The 25,689-nt window shown below is 43.1% G+C and overlaps 1 protein-coding gene across 2 annotated transcripts in view; it reads right to left on the bottom strand.

Annotated features, from left to right (window-relative positions):
- Window positions 1–24,933, bottom strand: part of USP32 (ubiquitin specific peptidase 32) — a 306,890-nt gene extending 281,957 nt beyond the window's left edge. For both annotated transcript variants that reach the window (XM_077482139.1, XM_077482141.1), the window contains exon 1: window positions 24,562–24,933. In XM_077482139.1, the coding sequence (XP_077338265.1) occupies window positions 24,562–24,619 (58 nt within the window). In that variant the 5' untranslated portion in view covers window positions 24,620–24,933. The remainder of the gene's footprint in view (window positions 1–24,561) is intronic.
- Between the last annotated feature and the right edge of the window lie 756 nt (window positions 24,934–25,689).

Raw genomic sequence — 25,689 nt, 5'->3', positions numbered from 1 at the left:
TATAAACGATAAACAATTAAAACTTTTTTTTTTTTTTTTGTTTGCTTTGTTAGTGAATATTTTTACACATATAGATTAACATATATTTACAGATTTCACATTTTAAAAAGCGCTAAATAAAAAAATAAAATTCTCTTATTTGTAAATAACTTTTCAGTGCTTTGTACCATTGCTGGCAGCTGAAGTTAAAACAAAACATTTGCGGTAGGTATTGGAGAGTACTAAAAAAAAAAATAAAAAAAAAAGTGCATCCATAATAATATTATTAATAAGTAGCATAGTGGGTAGTCTATCAATTACTGGTGTCATTTGGATAGTTGTCCCGCTTGGAGGAATAGCCCACTACATTATAGGGCCTGCATACTGTCCTCAGCCAAACCTTAGATGCTTTTATGACTGCTGATCTAGAGATGGTTTATAATGGTAATGTACAGCCTGATTGTATGTAGGTGTGTGTTTGAGATAACAGTTTACACCATACCTGCAGCACAGCCACCTCCTGTACTACAAGTCATTCAACCACTCCTTTTGTCCACTCTAGTGATTATGGGCCAGCTAACCAATCAGTACAGAGAATCAACAACACTGGCCAATCAGATGCAAAACTAGGGCTCTGTTCAACTTATTGAAGAACGAGGGCTACCCAAGTGTTTTGGTAACCGGTTGCAGGCTGCCCCACAAACTGCAAATGTAAATGAGCAGTTACTGACCTGACCCCCTTATAAGGCTGCTTTCCCCCAGCACGGGTGCAGGCATAGTGCTACTACAGCATTCCTGCAGGTTAGCTGTGCTTTGCCATAGACTTCTATTGCATCCTGTGGGTGCGGCGCACATTCTGAAAAGAGCATGGAAACTCCTGGATTTTGGTGCGCTTTCAGAAAGTGCACCAAATCCACGGGATATAATATAAGTCTGTGGCTTGGTTTAGCTAACCCGCAGGAAAGGCACACAGATCAGCGTGAAAGCAGACTAATAAACCTTTTTTTTTTTTTTTATTTTTTATAAGTGCTAATATGTGATGGTTAATGCACAGAGCTTTTCCTCTTCCAGATTCTGCTGACATCGCTCTCCAGGCTGCTAGAGAGGTCCCAGGTGAAGTGAACTCTATGGCTCCTGCTTCTTTGGCTTCATGCACTCTGATGTTCTGGGATGGCAGGTCGGCAATTCATTGATCGTGATCTTAGCTTGCAGACCGGCCATCCCAGAGCATGAGGTCGCGGGCCAACTCAGAGGGCTCATGTAGGTTAAGCACCCCTGAGCTAGATTCTCCAGCCCAATCCATCCAACAGCCACACATGCCATCCTTTCCTTACTGCCTTTGTGAGTTCTAACATGCCAGCTCTCCATCTCCCACACCAAATGCCCATAGTTGACATGAACTACACTGCACAGCTAGCAGCAAGAAAGTAAACAGTCTGCATGCTTAGTGTAATTGTCATGTCAACCATTAGTACGTGGAGGTCCTAGATCAGCTCCCGAATTTCCACTCGCTTGCTCGCATTAGGCAAGTGGAAAAAAGTTGAGTGCAAGTGTGGTGCAGGGGCAGACTGACCCTGGGGCCAGTAGGGGGCCCCCATGAGAGGCTCCTGTCCTGGACACTCCCTCCTACTAGTTCGTACAGAAAAGGGACAAGGTGAGCAGGAGAAGGCTGACACGAGATATGGGGATGGGGGTCCTAATGATGATCTCACTGAAGAGCTCCCCTGAGACACGGGGGCAGCGGAGCTACGAATGCTGGCACACTAGAAAGATGCTAGACTGGAGCCCCAGCTGCCGGCTGGCCAGGTTGCTTTGCACATTGCTGCTGTGCGAGAAAGTAAAAAGTAGACATTGTGCTGAGCCTGTACTGGACGCTGCCCAATAGAGCGGTGTTGACTGCTAAAAACGGAGAACGGGTGGCCAGCCCTAGAATGGAATTTTTGAGTGTGCAGCACCAAAAGAGCTGTGGACAGAATGGTGTGCAGAAGTGAGATGTGGATGGGGGCGCAGAGGTCCCACATTTATGAGGACATGTTTAGAGGCAGAATTAGGGGCAAGGCAGGGGCAGGGTAGGGGTAGGGTATGGTAACTGGTGGCGAGTAACTCTTTAGGCCTGGCTAGTAGCTCAGGACTTGAAATGTTGAGCCCTGTCCTAGATCATGTCATTGGGAATCACTGCACTAAGAGCTCTTGCACACGGTACTGAGGTTTGAGCTTCTGCTTTTTTTGGGGAGTAATTTTAGGTGTTTGTTTTGCATGAATTTGCACGTATATGTGCATTTGTGCACACGATGCCTTCCTAGGGAAAATTCATTCATACTTGCGCGCATATTTGTGCTCACTGGCGGAAAATACTGACCAAAAATTCAGTTTTTCCTTCTTTTTTGCTTGTTTACACACCTGTGTGCAGTGTAAAATAATGGGCTACATTTCAGCTCAGTAAAAAAAAATTAAAAAATGAAATAAAAAATGCTGTACTGAGCTTTTTCAAGCTGCAGTGTGCAAGATGACTAAATAACTTGGGCAGATGTAGTATTACATACCATGCTACTCCTACACAAAACACATTGTTTAGATCCTCCAGCATCCTACAAATAGTTTCAAATGTATCCATACATCACAGGCCAGCGGGTGGGTTGTGACCTCAGCCTGACTCATGTAGAGCAAGGATCAGCTTGAGGCATCCCCTACCCACTTGTCTATAGCTTCTATACACAGGCAGGACTACTCATGGCAGCAGAATATCATCAAGCTCTAAATACAGTGAGCATGGCTGCATAGTGTGGACATGTCATTTTCTATTGAAACTATTTAAATTATTACAGCCTGATCCATGCTTAACCTTCTTTTAAATGGAAAGTTCAACTATCCTTTAAAAAAAAAAACGTTTAAAATGCCGATTAGGGCTCATTCTGCATGAAAAAAAGATCATGTGTAAAATAGGCATTAATACAGGTTTATGGGCATACATGAGAAAAATCTGCAGATCCACGTGCCTAAAATCGGAAGCGGTTTTCTACATTTGTGTGTGCAATTTAGCATATCGCATTATTTTCGTAGGTAGACACAGCTGTGTGTATGGGCTCATTGATTACTATAGTCCTGCGATTCCATGCGTACAAAACTAAATGCAGTGTTTTTTGTTTTTTTCTGGCCATGTGAATGAGCCCAGTCAGAATGTTAGGTTGGATTCACAGCTATGCATTTTTAGTGCTTTTTGCATTTTGCAGATTTGCACTACAGAACATGTTCCATAGGAAACCATATTAAATGGCCTGCAATGCAAATCTGCAAAATGCACTAAAAATGCATAGCTGTGAATCCAGCCTAAGCTGCTTATAAGTTAACAGCCAACCAATCAGAAGGTAGATATTTTTTAATTCTAGACACTAGATAAAAAGTTAGAAAATACATTTCATCATTCTATAGCCAGTTAATGTACCTGCATGTACCTGCGTGTAAAATACAAATCCTGCTGAACAGGCCAAATTTCGATCCGTTTAAGGCCGGCTTTAGGCTGCTCTGGGCAACCTTGCCCAGAGCAGTCCCAAAGCATAGACAAAGCAATTCGCCTGGATTCCTTTAAAGTCAGTTCACACCATTGTGTTGGAGTGGTATGCACAAAAATAAAAAAATGGGTTTTGTTTTTTTAGTACAGCGGGTTGTGATGCAAACCACCACAACCTCACTGCAGTTAACAAAACTGATTAGAATGTCACTTGTGACATTTCATTAAAGTCGGAAAAAAAACGCACACAGAAGCCTTATGTTTAGTGCAGAAGCTGGTGTGAACGATTCCCAAAAAACACTCTGAAAGGATTAACTTTTTTTTCCCCCTTTTACTTTCAGTGATAACAGTAGGGATCCACTTATACTTGTGTGACTCCAAAGTCCAGCGACTTTGGGGTGCACCTTTGATGCAACTTTAGATGGGTGTGACTTTGTCCCTCTGCAAAAGTCTGACTCACGGTTGCATGTAAAACATTAAAATATGACATTCATGTAACTTTTGAGGATTAACAATGAACTCTATAGCCCTCAAGTTGAAAGAAAGTCAGACCAAAAGTAGTGCATTAACCACTTGACCACTGGGCACTTAAACACCCTTAATAACCAGACCAATTTTCAGCTTTCGGTGCTCTCACATTTTGAATGACAATTACTCAATCATGCAACACTGGACCTATATGAAATTTTTGTCCTTTTTTCCACACAAATGGAGCTTTCTTTTGGTGGTATTTAATCACTGCTGGGTTTTTTATTTTTTGTGCTATAAAAGAAAAAATACAGAAAATTCTGTAAAAAAAATGAATTTTTCTTCGTTTCTGTTATAAAATTTAGCAGATTAGTAAATTTTTCTTCATACATTTTGGCCAAAATTTATACCACTACATATCTTTGGTAAAAATAAGTACAAATTGGTGGATATTATTTGGTCTTTGTGAAAGTTATAGAGTCCACAAGCTATGGTGCCAATATCTGAAAATTGATCACCCCTGAAGTACTGACGGCCTATTTCAATTCTTGAGACCCTAACATGCCAGAAAAGTACAACTACCCCCCAAATGACCCCTTTTTGGAAAGAAGACATTCCAAGGTATTTAGTAAGAGGCATGATGAGTTTTTTGAAGTTGTCATTTTTTCCCACAATTCTTTGCAAAATCAAGATTTTTTTTACTTTTTTTTTTTTTTTTTTTTTTCACAAAATTGTCATATTATCAGTTTATTTCTCACACAGCATATGCATACCACAAATTACACCCCAAAACAAATTCTGCTATTACTCCCGAGTACGGTGATACCACATGTGTGAGACTTTTACACAGTGTGGCCACATACAGAGGCCCAACATGCAGGGAGCGCCATCAGGCATTCTGGAGCACCCAGGACAATTCTGACATTTCTCTCCTACATTTAAAAATCATCATTTATTTGCTAGAAAATTACATAGAATCCCAAAACATTATATATGTTTTTTTTAGCAAAGACCCTGGAGAATACAATGGTGGTTGTTGCAAATTTTTATCTCGCACGGTATTTGCGCAACAATTTTTGAATGCTTTTTTTTGGAAAAAAAACAGTTTTGTGCTTAAAAAAAAAAAAAAAAAAAAAAAAAAACACAGTAAAGTTAGCCCAATTTTTGCATAATGTGAAAGATGAAGTTACACCGAGTAAATCGATACCTAACATGTCACTCTTCAAAATTGCACAGGCTCGTGGAATGGCGCCAAACGTCGCTACTTAAAAATCCCCATAGGCGACGATTTAATTTTTTTTTTACTGGTTATATGTTTTGAGTTACAGAGGAGGTCTAGGGCTAGAATTATTGCTCTCGCTCTAACGTTCGCAGCGATACCTCACATGTGTGGTTTGAACACTGTTTTCATATGTGGGCAGGACTTACGTATGCGTTCGCTTCTGCATGCGAGCACATGGGGACAGGGGCGCTTTAAAAAAATATATATATTTTATTGTTCATTTTACTTTATTTATTTTAGTTTGACATTTTTTTCCCCAAAAATAAATTTTTGGATCACTTTTATTTCTATTACAAGGAATGTAAACATCCCTTGTAATAGGAATATGGCATGACAGGTCCTCTTTACAGTGAGATATGGGGTCAATAAGAGCCTGCATCTCATCTCTAAGCTGGGAAGCCTGAAAAAAAAAAAATAAAGATTCTGGATTTGATCGTATTGGCGAGTCGGTAGAAGCACCGGAGGGCGGCGGGAGGGGGGGTGTCTATGGCTGGGTATTGCAGGGTATCACCGACTATGGCTGGGTATCTCAGAGTATGGCGTTGCAGAGCATTGCAGGATATTGGAGGGTGTTGCACGGTATTGGCGGCATTGCAGAGTATTGGTGGGTGTTGCAGAGTAATGCAGGGTATTGCAGGGTAATGCAGGGTATTGCAGGGTATTTCAGGGTATTTCAGGGTATTGCAGAGTATTTCAGGGTATTGCAGAGTATTTCAGAGTATTTCAGGGTATTGCAGAGTATTTCAGGGTATTGCAGAGTATTTCAGGGTATTGCAGAGTATTTCAGGGTATTGCAGAGTATTTCAGGGTATTGCAGGGTATTGCAGAGTATTTCAGGGTATTGCAGAGTATTTCAGGGTATTGCAGAGTATTTCAGGGTATTGCAGAGTAATGCAGGGTATTGCAGAGTATTTGCAGGGAATTCAGGGGTTAATTTTCGGTGAGCAGCGATGTGGGCACTGCAGATGCAGCCCACATCGCTGCTGACACCGATCTCTTCCCCCTCCGCTGTTCCGATCGGTACAGAGAGGGGGAGGGAGGAACCGGCGTCATAACATGACGCCGGTTTGTTTACAAGTGATCACTCCGTCATTTGACGGAGCGATCACGTGGTAAACGGCCGCTATGAGCGGCCGTTTACCGTGATCACGGATGCTCTCGAGTGCGCGCCCCAGGGGGCGCGCGAGAGCGGAATTCTGGGCGTACGTCATATGACGGCCTCCCAGAGTTAAGAAACCTCCCTGTAGCCGTCATTTGGCTATAGGGCAGTTATTAAGTGGTTAACTACTTTGAAGTTGCTGCGACTTTAAGTAGCACATACATGAATGGTTATCATGGGGTACGACTTGTCATGTGACTTTGATGTCCAAAGTCGCATGACAAGACGCAGAAGCAGAGAGAGTGAATCGCCCTAATGGAGAAACAGACAGCAATAAAAACTAAGAGGGGTTCAAATCCCTCTCTATTTTATACAAAACTTAAAAAAGAAGTTTTGCCTTTACGCTTCAACCTTTTCACAATCACACTATAGCCGAATGACCGATACAGCATGATCGCACATTGGCGGGAGGGCATCATATGACATCCATCCGTGGTCATGCTTCTCGGACACCCCCTGTGGCACACATCTGCAGGCATTTGTGATTGCTGTGTCCTTGGGACACAGCTCATCACAGAGGTTCTTTACCACATGATAAACTGTCCAATCACAGCTGATCACTGTATAAACAGGATTTGCAGGTTATCGGCATTCCTCTCCTCAAGCTGACAGTGCCCAGATTATCAGTGCTGCCAACCAGTGATGCCTAACAGTACCCATCAGTGCCACCTCCTCAGTGACCATAAGTGAAGGAGAAAAATTACTTATTTACAAAATTTTATAAACAGAAACTAAAGCCCCATGCACACCATCAGATTTTCTGCTGATTTTTTTTCTGCAGATTTACCAAAACTATACAATATGAGGTCAAACCTTAGGAGTTTCAATTTGTATGCAATCAGGCAGGCCCTTGCACTACATGGTTTTGGTAAATCTGAAGATAAAAATCAGCAGAAAATCTGATAGTGTGTATGGGGTTTAGGAACTTTTTTTCCCCCCCCCCACAAGCTAAAAATTTACCTGGGCAGGAAGGGGGGGGGGGGGGTAAAGGTGCCCAATAGGCAAGTATTTATGCAACTCCTCCACAATAAACAATTGATTCTTCAGGCCTAAAAAAAAATAAAGAATGGCATTTGCAAACTTAAAAAAATAAATAAATTTTAAACTGCCTGGGACAGCTAAAGTCAGAGGTGTTCAACTTTTTTTTTTCTCCATAGTATTAATACGTTTTTAGACCCCTTTCACACCACACTTCAGCCGCTAGCAGGGCGCTTTTACCCCCGCTAGCGGCCGAGAAAGGGTTAAAACCGCCGGCAATACGCCGCAATAGCGGCGTTTTGCCGGCGGTATTACAGTGCTGCCCCATTGATTTCAATGGGGACCAGCGGTAAACACACCGCTCCTTCACCGCTCCAAAGAAGCTGCTGGCAGGACTTTTTCCTGATGTCCTGCCAGCGCACCGCTGTAGTGTGAAAGCCCTCTGGGCTTTCACACTACACACAATGGTGCAGCTTCTTTAGGGCGGATTGCAGTCACTATATCTAACGCTATAACGCCTGCAAAACGCCCTGGTGTGAAAGGGGTGTTAAAAAATACTATTTATAAAAGAAAGCAGTACATGTGACAATCACCAAGCATTTACAGTAGGTGAACCATTCACCTTGGTAAATGTCACATTTGCCACTTTATAAATTAGCCTTCAATTATTTGCCACTGTTTTGAAGGTGGAAAATGTATTCATTAATAGAACCCTACTGAAAGGATATCATGTATTACAAACTGGGACACAAATATACTGGCCCACGGCTTTTATATTAAAGGTGTTAAATAACAGTGAAGGCCCATCTCTATTTTAATGCAGGATTCTTGGCAGACGCATATGAACGAAGACAGAAAGGTGTGAATTCAGCCTATGGGTTTGTTCACATCATCAGCGTTGGGCTGCATTAATAAACAGCCTTATGCCCTACATGGCTTCAGTTGACATAAATGCCAAAAAAAAATTGAAAATGAAGCATGGTGCGGTTCAAATAAAAAAAAAAAAAAAAGATATATGCCATCACATTATGTACTTATGAGATATGGTTAAAATGAGTCCTAAAGCTTTAATATTTCCATAGAAATGATCAATAACTGATTCTAGCTGCAAACAATCAATTATTACCTTTGCTGATCTGACTTTGCCCTGTGTGTCATGAAACAAACTATGGATTTTTTTATCCTCTCAGGCACATTTTGCACGGAATTATTTGTGGACAATAGACATTTATATCTATGGGTACATTCAAACTTATGGTTTTTTTTCAGTTTTTGGAACAGGAAGCCCAATATGCCCTGTGGATATGTGTTTGCTTCAAATATCCAAACACATGCAAGGGCATAAACATGATTAAAAACGAGTGCAGTAAACAATTTACTTCTTTAATAAATCACACCAGACAAGTACAACTTTGCTACAGGTATTAGAGACTGGTCTGTATGGTCGCCTGGCAATTATTTCATAGCCAAACGCCGTAGGATTCTCAAATCCTTTTCCCAAAATTAAATTCTTAATTTTGAATAGAATAGAGGGGTGTTAGAACTCCTTTTAGATTTTTTTTTATTTTCTTCGCTGTGTCCCATCGCAGAGATTTCCCTTCACTTCCTGTCCCATAGTCAAACAGGAAGTGATAGGGAATCCCTGCATAGTGAAGGAATTCCTCGAGGACCCGCAGGTCAACAGAACTAGTGACCCCCATTGGAAGATTTACACTATTACTTTTCTGAGTACAACCCAAAGTTTAGGCTTTTTATTTCTTTTACGCTCACTATTAGGACAAATAGAGGGTGAATCTCCTTAACAGAGGCACAGTCAGCAATATAAACTGGCAAGTGTTCTAATCCATCTGCATTCTATCGGGGGGGGGGGGGAGTTATGTTTTAAAGCGATATTAAAATTCTTTTTTTTTTTGTTTTTTAGTTTAAGATAACAAACATGTTATACTTACCTGCTCTGTGCAATGGTTTTGCACAGAACAACCCAGATCCTCCTCTTCTCTGGTCCCTCTTCGATGCTCCTGGCCTCTCCCGCCCAATGAGTGCCCCCACAGCAAGCAGCTTGCTATGGAGGCACCCGAGCCGAGCACAGCTCCTTGTGTCCATTCAGAAACAGAGCTGTGGCCTGGACCCACCCCTTTCTCTCCTCATTGGCTGACTGACTTTGATTGACAGCAGCGAGAGCCAATGGTACCACAATGCTATCTCAGCCAATAAGGAGGGGAGTCCCGGGCAGCCGGGACACTCCTAAAACATCGCTCGATATTATATATAAAATTTGCACATATGGTATTCACTTTATTCAGGATTAATCTAATTTATAGGTTTTTAAAATAAAGAGACTATATATGTCGCTTTATATTAAAAACTATAAATTAGATTAATCCTGAATAAAAGTGAATACTGTGTGTGCAAATGTTTGTTGAAATCTCAACTGCTTCGTGTAATATTAATGCAAAACAGTGTAAAAGTCTTGGTCTCTCCTAGCAGACAAAAAAACGTTCCCAAGGGTTCATTCACACCAGAAATTGTGTGTTTTTTGCATGCGCAGTGATGACGCGCATTTGCAAGCATCTGCGGTGCGTTTTTTCCCTAAGCTCGCATTTCCTTTGAGATCACTTTTGTCTTCTTCCTTATTTGGACTTTTATGAGCAATGCACTACGTTGCAGTGCATTTTTGTGCATTTCCATGCATTTGCAGTACAAAAAAAAAAAAATGCAGCTTGCTGTACTTATGTTCACTCCACTGCAATACTGTGAACTATACCTATAGGATAACCTTGATTTTGGACTGTCTATGCAGGTGGCGTGCAGTTCAAAAAAAGCATTCCATTGCATTTAAATGTGAGTAGACCCTATGGGCTCCTTTACACCACATGCAGTCTAACAAGTTTGCAAACGCTGTACAAACGAACATGCAAACAAAATTCATGTATGTTATAAAAGAAAAATATAAAAAAAAAAAAAAAATAAATAAATAAATAGTACAGCATGCTGCATTTTCTCACATAGGAATGTACTGCAGAAGAATGCAAAAAAAAAAAACTCTCCAGATACTTAAATTTTCTAAATCTCTGTAAAATAGAGGTAACTTTAACAAACATTGTGGATCTACACATCTAACTGTTCTTCTGATATCTAACATACTATTATGCCACATTTCAAATCTTCTTTATTGCTTAACCACTTCAGCCCCGGACCATTTTGCTGGCCAAAGACCAGACCACTTTTTGCGATTCGGCACTGCGTCGCTTTAACTGACAATTGCGCGGTCCTGAGACGTGGCTCTCAAACAAAATTGACGTCCTTTTTTTCCCACAAATAGAGCTTTCTTTTGGTGATATTTGATCACCCCTGTGGTTTTTATTTTTTGCGCTATAAACAAAAATAGAGCGACAATTTTGAAAAAAAAAAAAAAAACACATTATTTTTTACTTTTTGTTATAATAAATATCCCCCAAAAATATATAAAAAAACATTTTTTTCACTCAGTTTAGGCCGATACGTATTCTTCTAATTGTGACTGCAACATTATGGTGGACACATCAGACATTTTTGACACATTTTTGGGACCATTGTCATTTATACAGCAATCAGTGCTATACAAATGCAGCGATTCCTGTGTAAATGACACTGTCAGTGAAGGGGTTAACCAGTGGGTGGCCGTGTAGGGGTTAGGTGTTCCTAGGGGCATGTTACTAACTGTTGGGGGCTGGGCTTTCATTTAGTGAACACTGATCTCTGCTCCAATCACATGGAGCAGAGATCAGCATCACTTGTTGCTAGGCAGAACGGGGAGATGCTGTTTACAACGGCATCTCTCCGTTCAAGCCGCCCCGGGAGACGACCGCGACCGGACTCACGGGGGTCCCGACCAGCACGCTGCCGGTGGCGCGCTCGCTATGGCAGGGTGGCATTAAAGATTGGATGTACCTGTACGCCAATATGCCTGCCCATGAAATTCAGAAAAAAAAAAAAAAAAAAAGGGGGGGGGAGATGAAATCTCCATTTTCCAAAGAAACTGAACAAAAAACCATCAGTGAACTGCCAAAAATGAATTGGATTCGGACCTGAAACCGGACCCAAAAAGGCACACGTTTTTCATGCAAAACGCACCACACCTGCTGTGGTGATATGTAAACCGGCTCCATAGAGATCCAGTCAAATTCTCTTGCTATGCGAATTGGATGCGGGTAAACCAGCATCCAATTCCCTAGCCTTAAAGTCTCACTCTAGAATTCACCATTTAATGACTTTGCCTCTCTGGACATACTACATAAGTCCAGAGTCTGAAGTGTTTAAAACAAGCTCACAGCTGGAGAAGCCATGAGCTTGTTAGGCCCCTTTCACACTGGGGCGGGAGCGGCGTCGGCCGTAAAGCGGCACTATTTTTAGCTCCACTTCACCGTAGTTTTAGCGGCATGCGGCCATTAGCGGGGCGGTTTTAACCCCCGCTAGCGGCCGAAAAAGGGTTAAAACCGCCCACAAATCGCCGCTGCAGCAGTGTTTTGCTGACGGTATTGCCGCACTGCCCCATTGATTTCAACGGGTAGGAGCGGTTTAGGAGCAGTGAATACACCGCTCCAAAGATGCGGCTAACAGGACTTTTTTCACTGTCCTGCTAGCGCACTGCTCCAGTGAAAAGCCGGATTTTTTTCAGGCGCTATTTTTAGCGCTGTAGCACCTGAAAACCGCCCCAGTGTGAAAGGGGCCTTACTGTTTTGTTCAGCCAACTCCCAGCTAGAGTTTAAAAGTGATCCAGGCAGCTATACAGCCACCCAGATCACTTTTTTAGTTCTTGCCACATGCAAGACCCCTTGTGCCAACAATACAAATTATATGAAAAATAAATAAATAATTAAAAAGGAAAAAAAAAAAAAAAACACACAGGCTAATAAAATTATTAAAAATGAAGAGCAACCCCAACACCATGCGCACACCCAGAAATACGGATGCGTGCCTACGGAGTTCCTGTGTAATTAAATAGTGATTGCACCACATGTTATATAAATCGGCAGAAACATTGGATTGGGCGCAAACGCTATGGGGACATCATTGTTTCTTTATTTCAAATTGATCATAATTACCAGTAAAAAGCAATATCACCCAAGAGAAGAACTTTAAACATAACTTGATAAAAAATAATGTTCGTTTAGCAAGCAATATACATTCCACGTTAATAATTCTGCTACCAAAATCAGTGTGTGCTGTAAATTACCTCCAGCATTGCTCCCATTTGTTCTTGCTGAAGGCTGACATTTTGCTGAAGCCTGGAGCCCCTGAACAGCAGTAAATCATAAAGCAGAACTAAACCCATCGATTTAACAGTTTCAAAAAACAGTTACATTTCTGGAATGCCGGGATTGCCAACAGTCACATTTGATTGTATCCTCAACCAAACTGTCAAACCATCAAATGGTTGCTGTCATAATTGATCACATCTGCAGCACCATGGCAGTTGCAGATCAAACAGAAGCAGCTTCCTTGGCAGTAAAGGATAGGATGGCTTAATTAAAAGGCTGTCAGCAGATCGGCCTCTACAAACTTTGCAAAGCCTAAAAAGGTCTAAAAACAGAGAGCAACTGAGCATGGTGAGACAGTGTTTTACTGGATTTTAAACAGTATAGACTTATTTTTAATGTTGTACGTGGCTATACCTGGAAAAGAGGCCAACCTGAAGCGATCCAACAGAAAATCATTAATGCCCCTTTCACGCTGTTAGCGTTTTTTCCAGGCACTACAGGGCCAAAAATAGCACCTGCAAAAAGCGGCTCCTCTCACGCCAGTGTGAAAGCCTGGGGGCTTTCACACAGGAGTGGTGCACTGGCAGGGCGTCACAAAAAGTCCTACCAGCAGCTTCTTTGGAGTGGTGAACTCACCGCTGCTCCATCGCTGCTCCCCATTGAAATCAATGGGGCAGCTCTGCGATACCGGCAGTGTTTTGCGGGTGGATTTAACCCCTTTTCGGACGCTACGGTTTTACATCGTGTGTATATATGAATAGCGCTCAAAATAGCGCCGCTTTACCGCCGACGCCCCCCATGGCTCAGTGTGAAAGGGGCCTTATTGACTAAAGTTCCACTTTGAGTGCTCATTTCTTCTCGATGGTCTTAGTTGTGAGGGCCATCAGCGTTCTCACTAACAATGTAATACACTCGGTCCTGTATTTTATAGAATAACGTCAGAGCTGCAACCACAGGCCGGGGTGCTGAAGAAAACAGGCTGCAGGGGAACACGTGCATGGAAGGAGAAGCCTGCAGAGGCAAGGGACAAGGGAGGAAAATGCCCTATTTACTGGTACCCTAGGCAAAAAAACAAGCACTTGTTTTGGAGAAGGCCCCACTGCAAGGTTCATTTTTTCACATTCCTGGAATTCAGCTTAATGGGGTACTCATCTGAAACAAGTATGACAATCAGGATTTCTAACTTTCTAATCTACATGCTGGTTCCAGGCCAGTGATGTAAAGTTCATGTAAATCTTGATTGAATTACATGTTGTTTGCTAACTGTTGCAACAGTTACACAGACAACTTTTTTTCAACCCATTTTTATCCATTGTTGCATCTCAGTGTGGGTAATCTCTTGCATCCTCTTTGCAACCACTTCCTGTCTACATGCAGTTCATGCTCTAAAGCAGGGATATGCAATTAGCAGACCTCCAGCTGTTGCAAAACTACAAGTCCCATGCTTGTGGCTGTCAGAGTGTTACTATGCCTCATGGGACTTGTAGTGCTGCAACAGCTGTAGGTCAGCTAATTGCATATCCCTTCTCTAAAGAGATGGCTGCATGGCATTCTCAGGGCAGGTCTCCTGTAGAGAAGAGCTCAGGCATGTTCAGAATCCTAGTCCCAATCCACCCGCCTGATCCCACCAGGAGGCAGACAATATACAAGGTCAATCACAGGCAGCGAGACATTTTCCAGCCTGTGCAGCTGGAAGTGTCTCACTGCCTGTGATTAGCGGTGTGCAGTGTCAGCTTATGGCGGGATCAGGCAGGTGGCACCTGAGCCCATCTCTAGTCTCCTGACGCTAACAACAGTGGCAATTTTTGCACAATGTGCTTTGAAAGTGTTGTAAGCAGTCTCCGTCAGAAGCCCATGTTACAGGGTAACAAAGCAGGGAACTGGCATAGAGTGTTTAGGGTTATAACCACTTTAAAGAGCTGTCAGATAGCGGAAACCTTCATCGGGACTGGAGGGTTTTTTTTATTTTGGGTTTTTTTCAGGTCGGAGGTGGCATGACCGACGATGGATCTACACCAGGGTTGTGGGGAAAGGGTCCTTGTCCCCAACAATATGCGGACAAGGTGCTTTGGGCATGTGGCTTGGTATGGTTCAGAAGGGGGGAGGAGTGGTGCTCACCCGTTGTTGGCTGTGGTTGATCACCAGTACCTGTGACCCCCCCCCCCCACAACACTGATTGTTACAGTGGTATATGGCTGAAATCTGCCCTGTGAATAGGGCTTCAAAGTTGAACTGGAGTCTATGGCAGAGACCGGCAGTGCAGGCTGTCATTCATGGAGTAGGGCAAACATGGGGTGATTAGTTGCCTGCTTTGTGCAGAGCTGTGAATTACCGGCACAGGAATGCACAGATGCCCCTTGCATCCCCATGCCAGCAGGTCCATAGGTGAGTATTGGGACACACAGCTCATGGAATGGACACAAGTGCTGTGTGCCAATGTGACATCTGTGCTGGGGCGAGTACACAGCCCTGAACCCACTTAGGTTGAGTTTGAGGGCACGCACCCACATAGATATCACATTGGGACACAGAGGCTGCATCAGTGCAACTGTGTGGCCCATTACACACCTATTGGACTGCCAGCACGGGGGATGCATGGGACACCTGTTCATGTCTGTGTTGGAAAAAGATCCCGCCCCAGTCTCTCAATATAATATATATCACACACACACACACACACACACACACACACACACACGTTTACAAGAGCACTCAATCACCTTTTTTTAACACATCACATCACATTTGTAAAAACAAACCAAGACTGAAAAGCTCCCAGAGGCATGATGTGACTTGTAGTTCTGAAACAGCTGGAGGGTCCCAGGTTGCCTACCCCTGCTATAGAACATGCGTTTTCATAAAATCACATCAAAGGTGCAGCAAGCGGAATTTTTTTTTAACACACCACACCTAACATCTTAGGACCCATTTACACCAGCGGGCCTATGCTGTGCTCTACATAAAGTGCACCTGCTGACATACATTGTAGCAATATGTTACAATCCAATGCACGGTTTACTTTTTTTTTTTTTTTTTTTTAAACTTAGTTTATTGAAATGTCAGAAAATGCAATTTCATTCAACTTTCTGCACTGTGCTACACTGCCAAGTAGTGTACTGCATCGCAATGTGTAAAGATTCATCACGTCTTATTTTTTAGTGCACACCATGGCAGCGCAGTGATGTGAACTGAAACAATAGGATATAAGGCATTGTGGTGTTGAGCAATGTGTATAAATGGTCCCTTAGGCTGGATTCACACCTAGGCATTTTTAGCGCTTTTTGCAGATTTGCACTACAGTCCATTCACCATAGTTTCCTATGGAACTCGTTCTGTAGTGCAAATCTGCAAAATGCAAAAAGCACAAAAAATGCATAGGTGTGAATCCAGCCTTACTCTAAACAAAAAAGAAAAAAAAAAAAGAAGAAAGAATGGAGGTGTGCCCTTTTCCCTATCATAAATCAAATAGTTTCTGAAGATAAAAGAAAAGAAAAAAAAAAAAAACGCACCTGTCAGTGTAAGGCTACACTTATTTTAAGGAATCAGAGAAGACTATGTTAGGAATGTAAGGGGTAAATATTGGAGGCAAAAAAGGCATTCAATCTTAGACACACACACACACACACACACACACACACACACACACACACAGTGGACTGATGGAGGCGGCGGGGGGGGCATACATTGTGTTGTGTGTATACATACAGAGTGGACTGATGGTGGGGGGGGGGGGGCATATATTGTGTGTATACATACAGAGTGGACTGATGGTGGGGGGGGGGGGGGGGGGCATATATTGTGTGTATACATACAGAGTGGACTGATGATGGGGGGGAGTACACATTGATCAGACATACAGTTGTGCTTAGGGATGCACTGATACCATTTTTCTTTTACGAGTACAAGTACCAATACTTATTTTTTAGTACTTGCCGATACCAATTACCGATACCTACTGCAACTGTTTTGTTTTTTTTTTCAAATATAAAATTTTATTGAATTCCAGAGGGGTCGAGGCTCCCCAGTACATATAGTAAAACATACACACAGGGCAAATGTTACAGGTGCAGCAGTACAAAAAAAAAAAAAAAAACAGGTCATGAGATATAGCAAATAACATTCCAATGTACGTGCAACAAAAAGTAGGAGGAAAATATGTAGAAATAGCCCATGTCTACGCCCAGTCAAACAGCACCGGAGCAGGAGTCGACCCCTCCGCCCCCCCCCCCTGTAACTAAGAGGGGGGGGGGGCGTCCCGAGCTCCCGGAGAGAAGGAGCGCGGGACTAAGAAGGATTAGTAACTAAAAGCAAAGGAGTGAGATAGAAGGGTCGGAGAAAAGGAAGGGGGGGGGGGGGGAAAGTGGGGGTAAGAAAGGTAGAGAGAAAGCATAGAAGAAATTCAAAGGGCAGAAATAGACATGGACATGACGGCGGCCCCAGCCATCCCCCCATTCAAGGTGGCGAAGAAGGACAGGACGCCAATAGGCGTTGACCCTCGGCTGAGAAAATAAACAGGCACCAGGCGTCCCAGGTCTTTTAAAAAACTTCTTGTTTATGTTGTGCCGTTAAAATCACGTCCTCCAGCCTCCGCACGTCCTCCACTCTCCTCAACCAATGTGCCACACTTGGGGGGGAGTTTGGCTTCCAATGTAGAGGGATGCACGCTTTAGCTGCATTGAGAAGGTGGCAGACCAGGGATCTCCTATATTGCCGGACGGGAGTCGGGGAGTGATGAAGCAGGAAGAAAGCCGCCTCATTCGGGACCTCATATTCCGTAAATTGCTGAGTAATGCGGCGGACCTCATCCCAAAACCCCCTTAGGCAAGAGCAAGTCCAAAAAACATGGAGCAAAGTACCCTCCTCTTCATTGCAGCGCCAGCACCGTGCCGAAGAGGCGGGGAAGCATTTACTCAGGCGAGAGGGGGTCAGGTACCAGCGGTTAAGGACCTTAAAGTTAGTTTCCTGAATTTTGGTGCAGGACGAGGACTTAAGAGCTAGAGTGACAATGCGCTGTGCCTGCGCGGTCGAGAAAGTGCACTGAAGGTCTCTTTCCCATTTAGCTAGGCAGGGTAGGCGGGACGGGTCCCGCGGTGTGGATAACAGACCATGAGTCTGAGAAAGAATATGGGTCAATGGTTCTGTGCCTGAGCATAAGATCTCAAAAGGGGTTAGTTGCTGCTCAAAGTCCCGCGGCCGTGGTAACGAGTGAAGGAAATGGTGCAACCGTAGGGCCTCCCAGAAAGGGAGCCGATACGTCCCTCAACTGTTTTGTTTTAACTTCAACTGTCAGCAATGGTACAAAGCATTGAAAAGTTATTTACAAATTAATTTTTTTTTTTTTTTTTTTATAATTTAGCGCTTTTTCATGTAAATGTGTAAATATATATTAATATATATGTGTAAAAAATATTTACTAACAAAGCAAACAAGAAAAAATATGTAATTGTTTATAAAATAGACATGAACTAAAGAAAAAAAAAAATAAAAAGCAGGAAAATAATAAATTAAAAAGGGATTGTAAAGTGTTTGTCATTTAAAAAAAAAAAAAAAAAAAAAAACACATGTTATACTTGCCTCCACTGTGCAGCTCGTTTTACACAGAGTGGCCCCGAACCTGCTCTTCTGGGGTCCCTTGGCGGCTGTCTCTGCTTCCCTCCCTCAGATGCCTCTCACGTTCATGCGAGCTCCCTCACATGGTGAGAAGCATCTGCGGGCGCACTCCCGTGATACAGCCGGCGGCTATAGCCGCTCGCTGTATCACAAGGCCCAGTCCCCCGGCACTCCTCGTCAGTGGATGTGATCGACAGCAGCGCGAGCCAATGGCTGCGCTGCTTTCCATCCATCCACTCCAGCCAATCAGTGGCCAGGCTGAACGGTGGAAAGGACGACGGGGGCGAGCGCGGATTTTCGAGGGGTGAGGCAAGTAAAACGAGGGGGCTGGGGCGCAGGCACTGTCAGATGTTTTTTCAACCTTCATGCATAGAATGCATGAAGGTGAAAAAACATTTACTTTTACAACCCCTTTAACCTCCCTAGCGGTATGACTATTTCAGATTTTAGGTGCTGAAAGCGGTACTAGAAGGTTGACCAATATGGGTTTTTCGCTGGCCGATGCCGATATTTAGAAATCGTGGTGGCCGATGGCCGATATATGATGCCGATTTTTTTGGGGCCGATATGTTAGGCCGATTTATTTATTTTTTTACTCCCCCCCCCCCCCTTCTTCATCTCATAAAATCTAACAGACACCTTTCACACTGGGGAATTTTTCAGGCGCTTTTGGGTTAAAAATAGCACCTGTAAAGTGCCTGCAAAACGGCTCCCCTGCAGTCTCTGTGGAAGCCTGAGTGCTTTCACACTGAGGTGATGCGCTGGCAGGATGTTAAAAAAAAAAAAAAAAAAAAAAAAAAGTCCCGCAAGCAGCACGTTTGGAGCAGTGTATACTGCTCCTCCACCACTCCTGCCCATTAAAATGAATGGGCACCACTACCGAAGCACATGCAATGCGATTTGGCAGTGGCGATTCGTGGGCGCATTTAACCTCTTCCTCGGCCGCTAGCTGGTTTAAGTGCCCTGCTAGCAGCCCGAATAACGCTGCTAAAATGATGGTAAAGCGCCGCTAAAACAAGCAGCGTTTTACGTCAACGCCAGCCCGCTCCAGTGTGAAAGCAGCCTTAAGTAATAAGTGATACAGCAAATTTCTTACATTTAAACATTTATTAAACAAAACAAAACCTCCAATCAGTTCACTTGCATGTATAATTTAGATTATAAAAATATATATATATATAAATATATATATATATATATATATATATTATATATATTAAATACACAAAAACAGGTAATCAAAACTTTTGGATGAAAAAACTTTACGGTTTTCGTTTTTTTTTTTTTTTTTTAAATCATTAGTGTCTTTTTCCCCCAAACAAATGTGTTTGAAAGACCTCTGCACAAATGCCGTGTGACAGAAATATATAATTTTTGGGGGTTCTAAGTGATTTTCTGGCAGAAAACACAGGATTTTTACAAGTGTCTGAAAGATTTAGTCTTTAAATGGTTAAGCTGAGAACTCTACACACTGAGTTGAGTTCATTCATAAGTGGTAAACATTGTATCCATTTGCTCTTTTTGTGGCAGACACTTCACTGAGAACTCAGGCAACTTGTATTGACTTCTATTGCAGAAGTCATTTGCAAGTCGCGCTGAAGATATAATCGGCCTTTTTTATCAGCACAATTGGCCAATGCCGATTAATTAAAAAATGCCAAATATCGGCCAATATATTGGTCGACCTCTAAGCGGTACCATTTTTCATGGAAATTTGACATTTTATATTGTAGGCCCGTAATTCTTAGAAATAATTCACTTAAATCCGTCCAAACAAGAGTATAAATAGACATCCCGGGTATGATAAAATTTGAAATACGGAATCACAAATTATAAATATATATATATATATATATATATATATATATATATTTATATATATTTATTAAATAACTATAAATAATAACAAATAATATAATAATGATAAAAATTATTCAATAATGTAATCAAATACACTGAAATGCGCTGAGTTGCAGAATTGTCGCTGTCATTACTTTTAGTGGTTGATGACGAATTTCCCCATGAATCACTATCGCTCAATTCTGCAAGCGTTTCTAAATTTATTATCACTGTTTTCTAGCTGGTCTAAAAGCACTTTTGATGTAAACGGACATTTTTTGGTTGCTATAGACAATCTCCAGTTTCCAGGCATAAAGAACAGCATTTATAATATATAACTGCATGCAGGACACTGGAGAAACCACTAGGGATAAAGGGGATGTGTAATTATTTGATACAGTACTGTAATCTGTAAGATTACAGTATACTGTATCTATATTGTATTTTTTACTTTTTGAATTTGGCACCGAACTCCGTCCCCGTGAGTCGCAACGCTCGCAGGGAACGGAGCCCGACACTGTGACAGATCGACCGAGACACAGCGGCTTGCAGATCACAGCAGGGAGACATTGCAGGATCCAGGGGACAAGGTAAGTAAACCCCTACATGGATTCAGTAATGCGATCCAGAGTCTGGCTTGGGAATACCGCTTTTGGTACTGAAATCTCACTCCGAGCCAGACTCGGGAATACCGCCAGGGAGGTTAAATGTAGAATAGGGAGTTAATTAGGGCTGATTAGAGTAAATTAAGGGTTATTACTGGGTTAAAACAAAGTAATATTTGTTCATCCCTTTGATCTGCTGATGAAGAAAACCAGTAATATACAAAAAGAAACCATGTTTCCTTTTATTTTAGTGTTTCAGGGCTGAGCAATGTTGTTAATAAACATTGCCAGTTGCTTTTTTTTTTTTTGACAGCTCCAATTACCGAACTTCTTTAAAACTGGAGAGACCCACTGACAGCTCAAAGAACAGAGCCTGAAAGTATCAGTTATCAATACTTGTGCAAATACTCAATATCAGCATGAAACCGATACTAGTATCGGTGCAATCCAACTTGTACGTTTACATACCCTGGGCAGGATGATTTCTTGGCCATTTTTCAGAGAATATGAATATCACAAAAACTTTTCTTTCACTCATGATTAGCATTTGGCTGAAGCCATTTATAATTATCAATAAGCTGTGCTTACCCTTTTTAAAATCAGAATGACAACAGAAACTACTTAAATGACCCCGATCAAAACTTTACATACCCTGGTGATTTTGGCCTAACATGCACACAAGTTGACACAGAGGTTTGAATGGCTATTAAAGATAACCATCCTAACCTGTGATCTGTGTGCTTGTAATTAGTGTGTGGAAGGTACAAGGACAATGAGTTTCTGGACTCCTGACAGACCCTTGCATCTTTCATCCAGTGCTGCACTGTCATTTCTGGATTCTGAGTCATGGGGAGAGCAAAAGAATTGTCAAAGGATCTGCGGAAAAAGGTAGTTGAACTGAAAAAACAGGAAAGAGATATAGAAAGATATCCAAGGAACTGAGAATGCCAATCAGCAGTATTCAAACTCTAATCAAGAAGTGGAAAATGAGGGGTTCTGTTGAAACCAAACCACGGTCAAGAAGACCAAAACTAAAATTTCAGCCACAACTGTCAGGAAAATTGTTCAGGGTGCAAAGAAAAACCCACAAATAACTTTGGGTGAAATACAGGACTCTCTGAAAACATGTGGTGTAGCTGTTTCAAGATGCACAATAAGGAGGCACTTGAAGAAAGATGGGCTGTATAGTCGAGTTGCCAGAAGAAAGCCATTACTATGTATCCCGCAATATTACAATATGTCAAACAGCACAGAGACAAGAGCTTTTTGGCCACAACAATAAATGCTACATGTGGAGAGGAGTCAACAAGGCCTATGATGAAAAGGTACACCATTCCTACTGTGAAACACGGAGGTGGATTACTGGTGTTTTGGGGGATGTGTGAGCTACAAAGGCACAGGAAATTTGGTCAAAATCGATGGCAAGATGAATGCAGAATATTAGCAAAAAATACTGGAGGAACATTTGCATTCATCAGCCAGGAAGCGGCGCATGGGACGTACTTGGACATTCGAACTTGACAATAATCCAAAAACACAAGGCCAAGTCGACCTGTCATTGGCTACAGTAGAATAAAGGGAAGGTTTTGGAGTGGCCATCTCAGTCTCCTGATCTCAATATCATGGAGCCACTCTGGGGAGATCTCATACGTGCAGTTCATACAAGACAGCTCAAGAATTTACAGGAACTAGAGGCTTTTTGCCAAGAGGAATGGGCAGCTTTACCATCTGAGATAAAGAGCTTCATCCACAAATACCACAAAAGACTTCAAGCTGTCATTGATGTTAAAGGGGGCAATACATGGTATTAAGAACTGGAGTATGTAAACTTTTGATCAGGGTAGTTTCTGTTGCCATTAAAGGGGTTCTGCACTCATAATACAACATTTGCCCATTCTGTTGCCTCTAGTTAATATATCTCATAATGCCACCTGTTTTTTTTTTTTGATTCACCTACCTTTTGTAATCTTCAGTAGTTTATTTTAAACCCCTGCGGCGATGGGCGGTCTCTTGCGGGGATCAGCGTAATTTCCTGTTGAAGCCCGCACTGTCTCCTGGGATCTCGTTCGTGTAATCCCAGGAGACATTGCGGCTAATGCACCCGACATCTCGCGAGATTTCGGGTGCTACAGCCGACATCTCGCGTGATTTTGGTAATTACAGCCGAGATCTCGCGAGATCTCGGCTGTAATTACCGAAATCACGCGAGATGTCGGCTGCAGCACCCGAAATCTCGCGAGATGTCGGCTGTAGCACCCAAAATCTCACGAGATGTCGGGTGCATTAGCCGCAATGTCTCCTGGGATTACACGAACGAGATCCCAGGAGACAGTGCGGGCTTCAACAGGAAATTACGCTGATCCCCGCAAGAGACCGCCCATCGCCGCAGGGGTTTAAAATAAACTACTGAAGATTACAAAAGGTAGGTGAATCAAAAAAAAAAAACAGGTGGCATTATGAGATATATTAACTAGAGGCAACAGAATGGGCAAATGTTGTATTATGAGTGCAGAACCCCTTTAAGATTGAAAAAGAGTAAACACAGTTGATTCATAATAAATGGCTTCAGTCAAACACTTGAATCAGAAAAGAGCTGGCGACCAGGATGCTCTTGAATAAAAGTCCTTTATTTCGTTAAAGGGTACACGGGTACAGGCTACGCTGACCTGTTTCAGCTAAGAAGCCTTCATTCAGCCAAACACTAACCACGAGTGAAATTAAAGTTTTTGCATCATCATTCATATTCTCTTAAAAATGGCCAAGAAATCATAAATTCTGCCAGGGTACATAAACTTATGAGCACAACTTTATATGGTGTGTATACTCACAGAGTGGACTGATGGTGGGGGGTACACAGCGCACCGTGATCAGACATACTGTATATGATGTGTGTATATACACATAAAAGTGGACTGATGGTGGGGGGTACACAGCGATCAGACATACATGACGTGTGTGTATAGTGTGGGGGGGGGGTACACAGCAATCATACATACATGACGTGTGTGTATAGTGTGGGGGGGGGTACACAGCAATCATACATACATGACGTGTGTGTATAGTGTGGGGGGGGGGGGGGGGGTACACAGCAATCATACATACATGACGTGTGTGTATAGTGTGGGGGGGGGGGGGGTACACAGCAATCATACATACATGACGTGTGTGTATAGTGTGGGAGGGTACACAGCAATCAGACATACATGACATGTGTGTATAGTGTGGGAGGGTACACAGCAATCAGACATACATGACGTGTGTGTATAGTGTGGGGGGGGTACACAGCAATCAGACATACATGACGTGTGTGTATAGTGTGGGGGGGGTACACAGTGATCAGACATACATGACGTGTGTGTATAGTGTGGGGGGGGTACACAGCAATCAGACATACATGACGTGTGTGTATAGTGTGGGGGGGGGGGGGTACACAGCAATCAGACATACATGACGTGTGTGTATAGTGTGGGGGGGGGGGGGGGGTACACAGCAATCAGACATACATGACGTGTGTGTATAGTGTGGGGGGGGGGGGGGGTACACAGCAATCAGACATACATGACGTGTGTGTATAGTGTGGGGGGGGTACACAGCAATCAGACATACATGACGTGTGTGTATAGTGTGAGGGGGTACACAGCGATCAGACATACATGACATGTGTATACTGTGGGGGGGACACAGCGATCAGACATACATGACATGTGTATACTGTGGGGGGGACACAGTGATCAGACATACATGACGTTTGTATAGTGTGGGGGGTACACAGTGATCAGACATAAAAGAACAAGCGACCCCTGTCATACTAACACACAGTCATTGACCTTTCCCTTCTGCAGGCCCCTGGCCAGCTGATCCCTCTGTCAGCTGTCAGCCCAGCCCGCGCTCACCTCGTTTAACGGCTTCATCATAGGTGAGGAACCCGATCCGGGACTCCTTGGCCCCCATGACGCTCCTCCGTGTCAGGAATAAGCTGGGCCCCTCACTCCATGGCCGGTCCCGTAGGGTGTGAGTTCCCGAGCCCACTTCCTCCAAGGTTCTATCGGTCTACTCCGCTCCACAGATCATCACCTGCTTCGCATACAGCAACATCGGCCGCCCCGCCCTCTCCTCTTCCAGCCGTCGCTTCCTCTAACGGAAGCCCCGCCTACTCACGGAGCAGGTCACATGACACCCACACCACTGCATCGTTCGGCTCCGCCCGTATCGCTCGGTGCTCGTGTTGGCTTCTGGTTAGCGGCGGCTGCTTAGTGTTGAAGAGCGGCTATTGCACGGAGAACGGGGGCGCCTCGCTTTAGCTCTATGACAGCAGAGTGTTGACGTAGTGAGGGGATTTGTTCACATGACTTGCTGCGTCCAGGCCTGAGGCGGACATCTTTGTAAAGGGCAATGCTAATTGTTTGTTGGGGAGACGAGTGTTTACGGTGTCCTTTCCCAGGCAAACTTTATGGGGCGCAGCAACATAGGCCACGAGAAGCTGGGTATGGTTCGGAATGGTTTACACCTAAAGTTTAGTATTGGTTGTGTGTACATGGTAATAAGTATGTATGTGTCATACCTGTGGAAGCTGCCAATCACAGTCCAGGTTGGCCCCTTGGCATGAGTACGATTCAAGGAAAACATTGAGTTTTGTTGCTGAATGCATAGTGTTCTCTGAGTGGGTGAGGTGGAGAGGTGACGTAACAATCTGCGCTACGTCCATTCACAGAGCGCTTTGCATTCATTAAGTAGCATTAAAAGTGTTCTCTGAATGGGAGTGGTGACATAACAATCTGCACCTCATTCATTCACAGAGCGCTTTGCATTCATTGAGTAGCATTAAAAGTGTTCTCTGAATGCGAGTGGTGACATAACAATCTGCACCTCATTCATTCATTCACAGAGCGCTTTGCATTCATTGAGTAGCATTAAAAGTGTTCTCTGAATGGGAGTGGTGACGTAACAATCTGCACCTCATTCATTCACAGAGCGCTTTGCATTCATTGAGTACAATTAAAAGTGTTCCCTGAATGGTGCCT

The sequence above is a fragment of the Lithobates pipiens genome, unplaced genomic scaffold (genome assembly GCF_037356315.1).
Source record: "Lithobates pipiens isolate NorthernLeopardFrog02 unplaced genomic scaffold, aLitPip1_a1.2 Scaffold_16, whole genome shotgun sequence".
Taxonomy (NCBI): Eukaryota; Metazoa; Chordata; class Amphibia; order Anura; family Ranidae; genus Lithobates; species Lithobates pipiens.
This window is presented reverse-complemented; position numbering and strand designations above follow the sequence as displayed.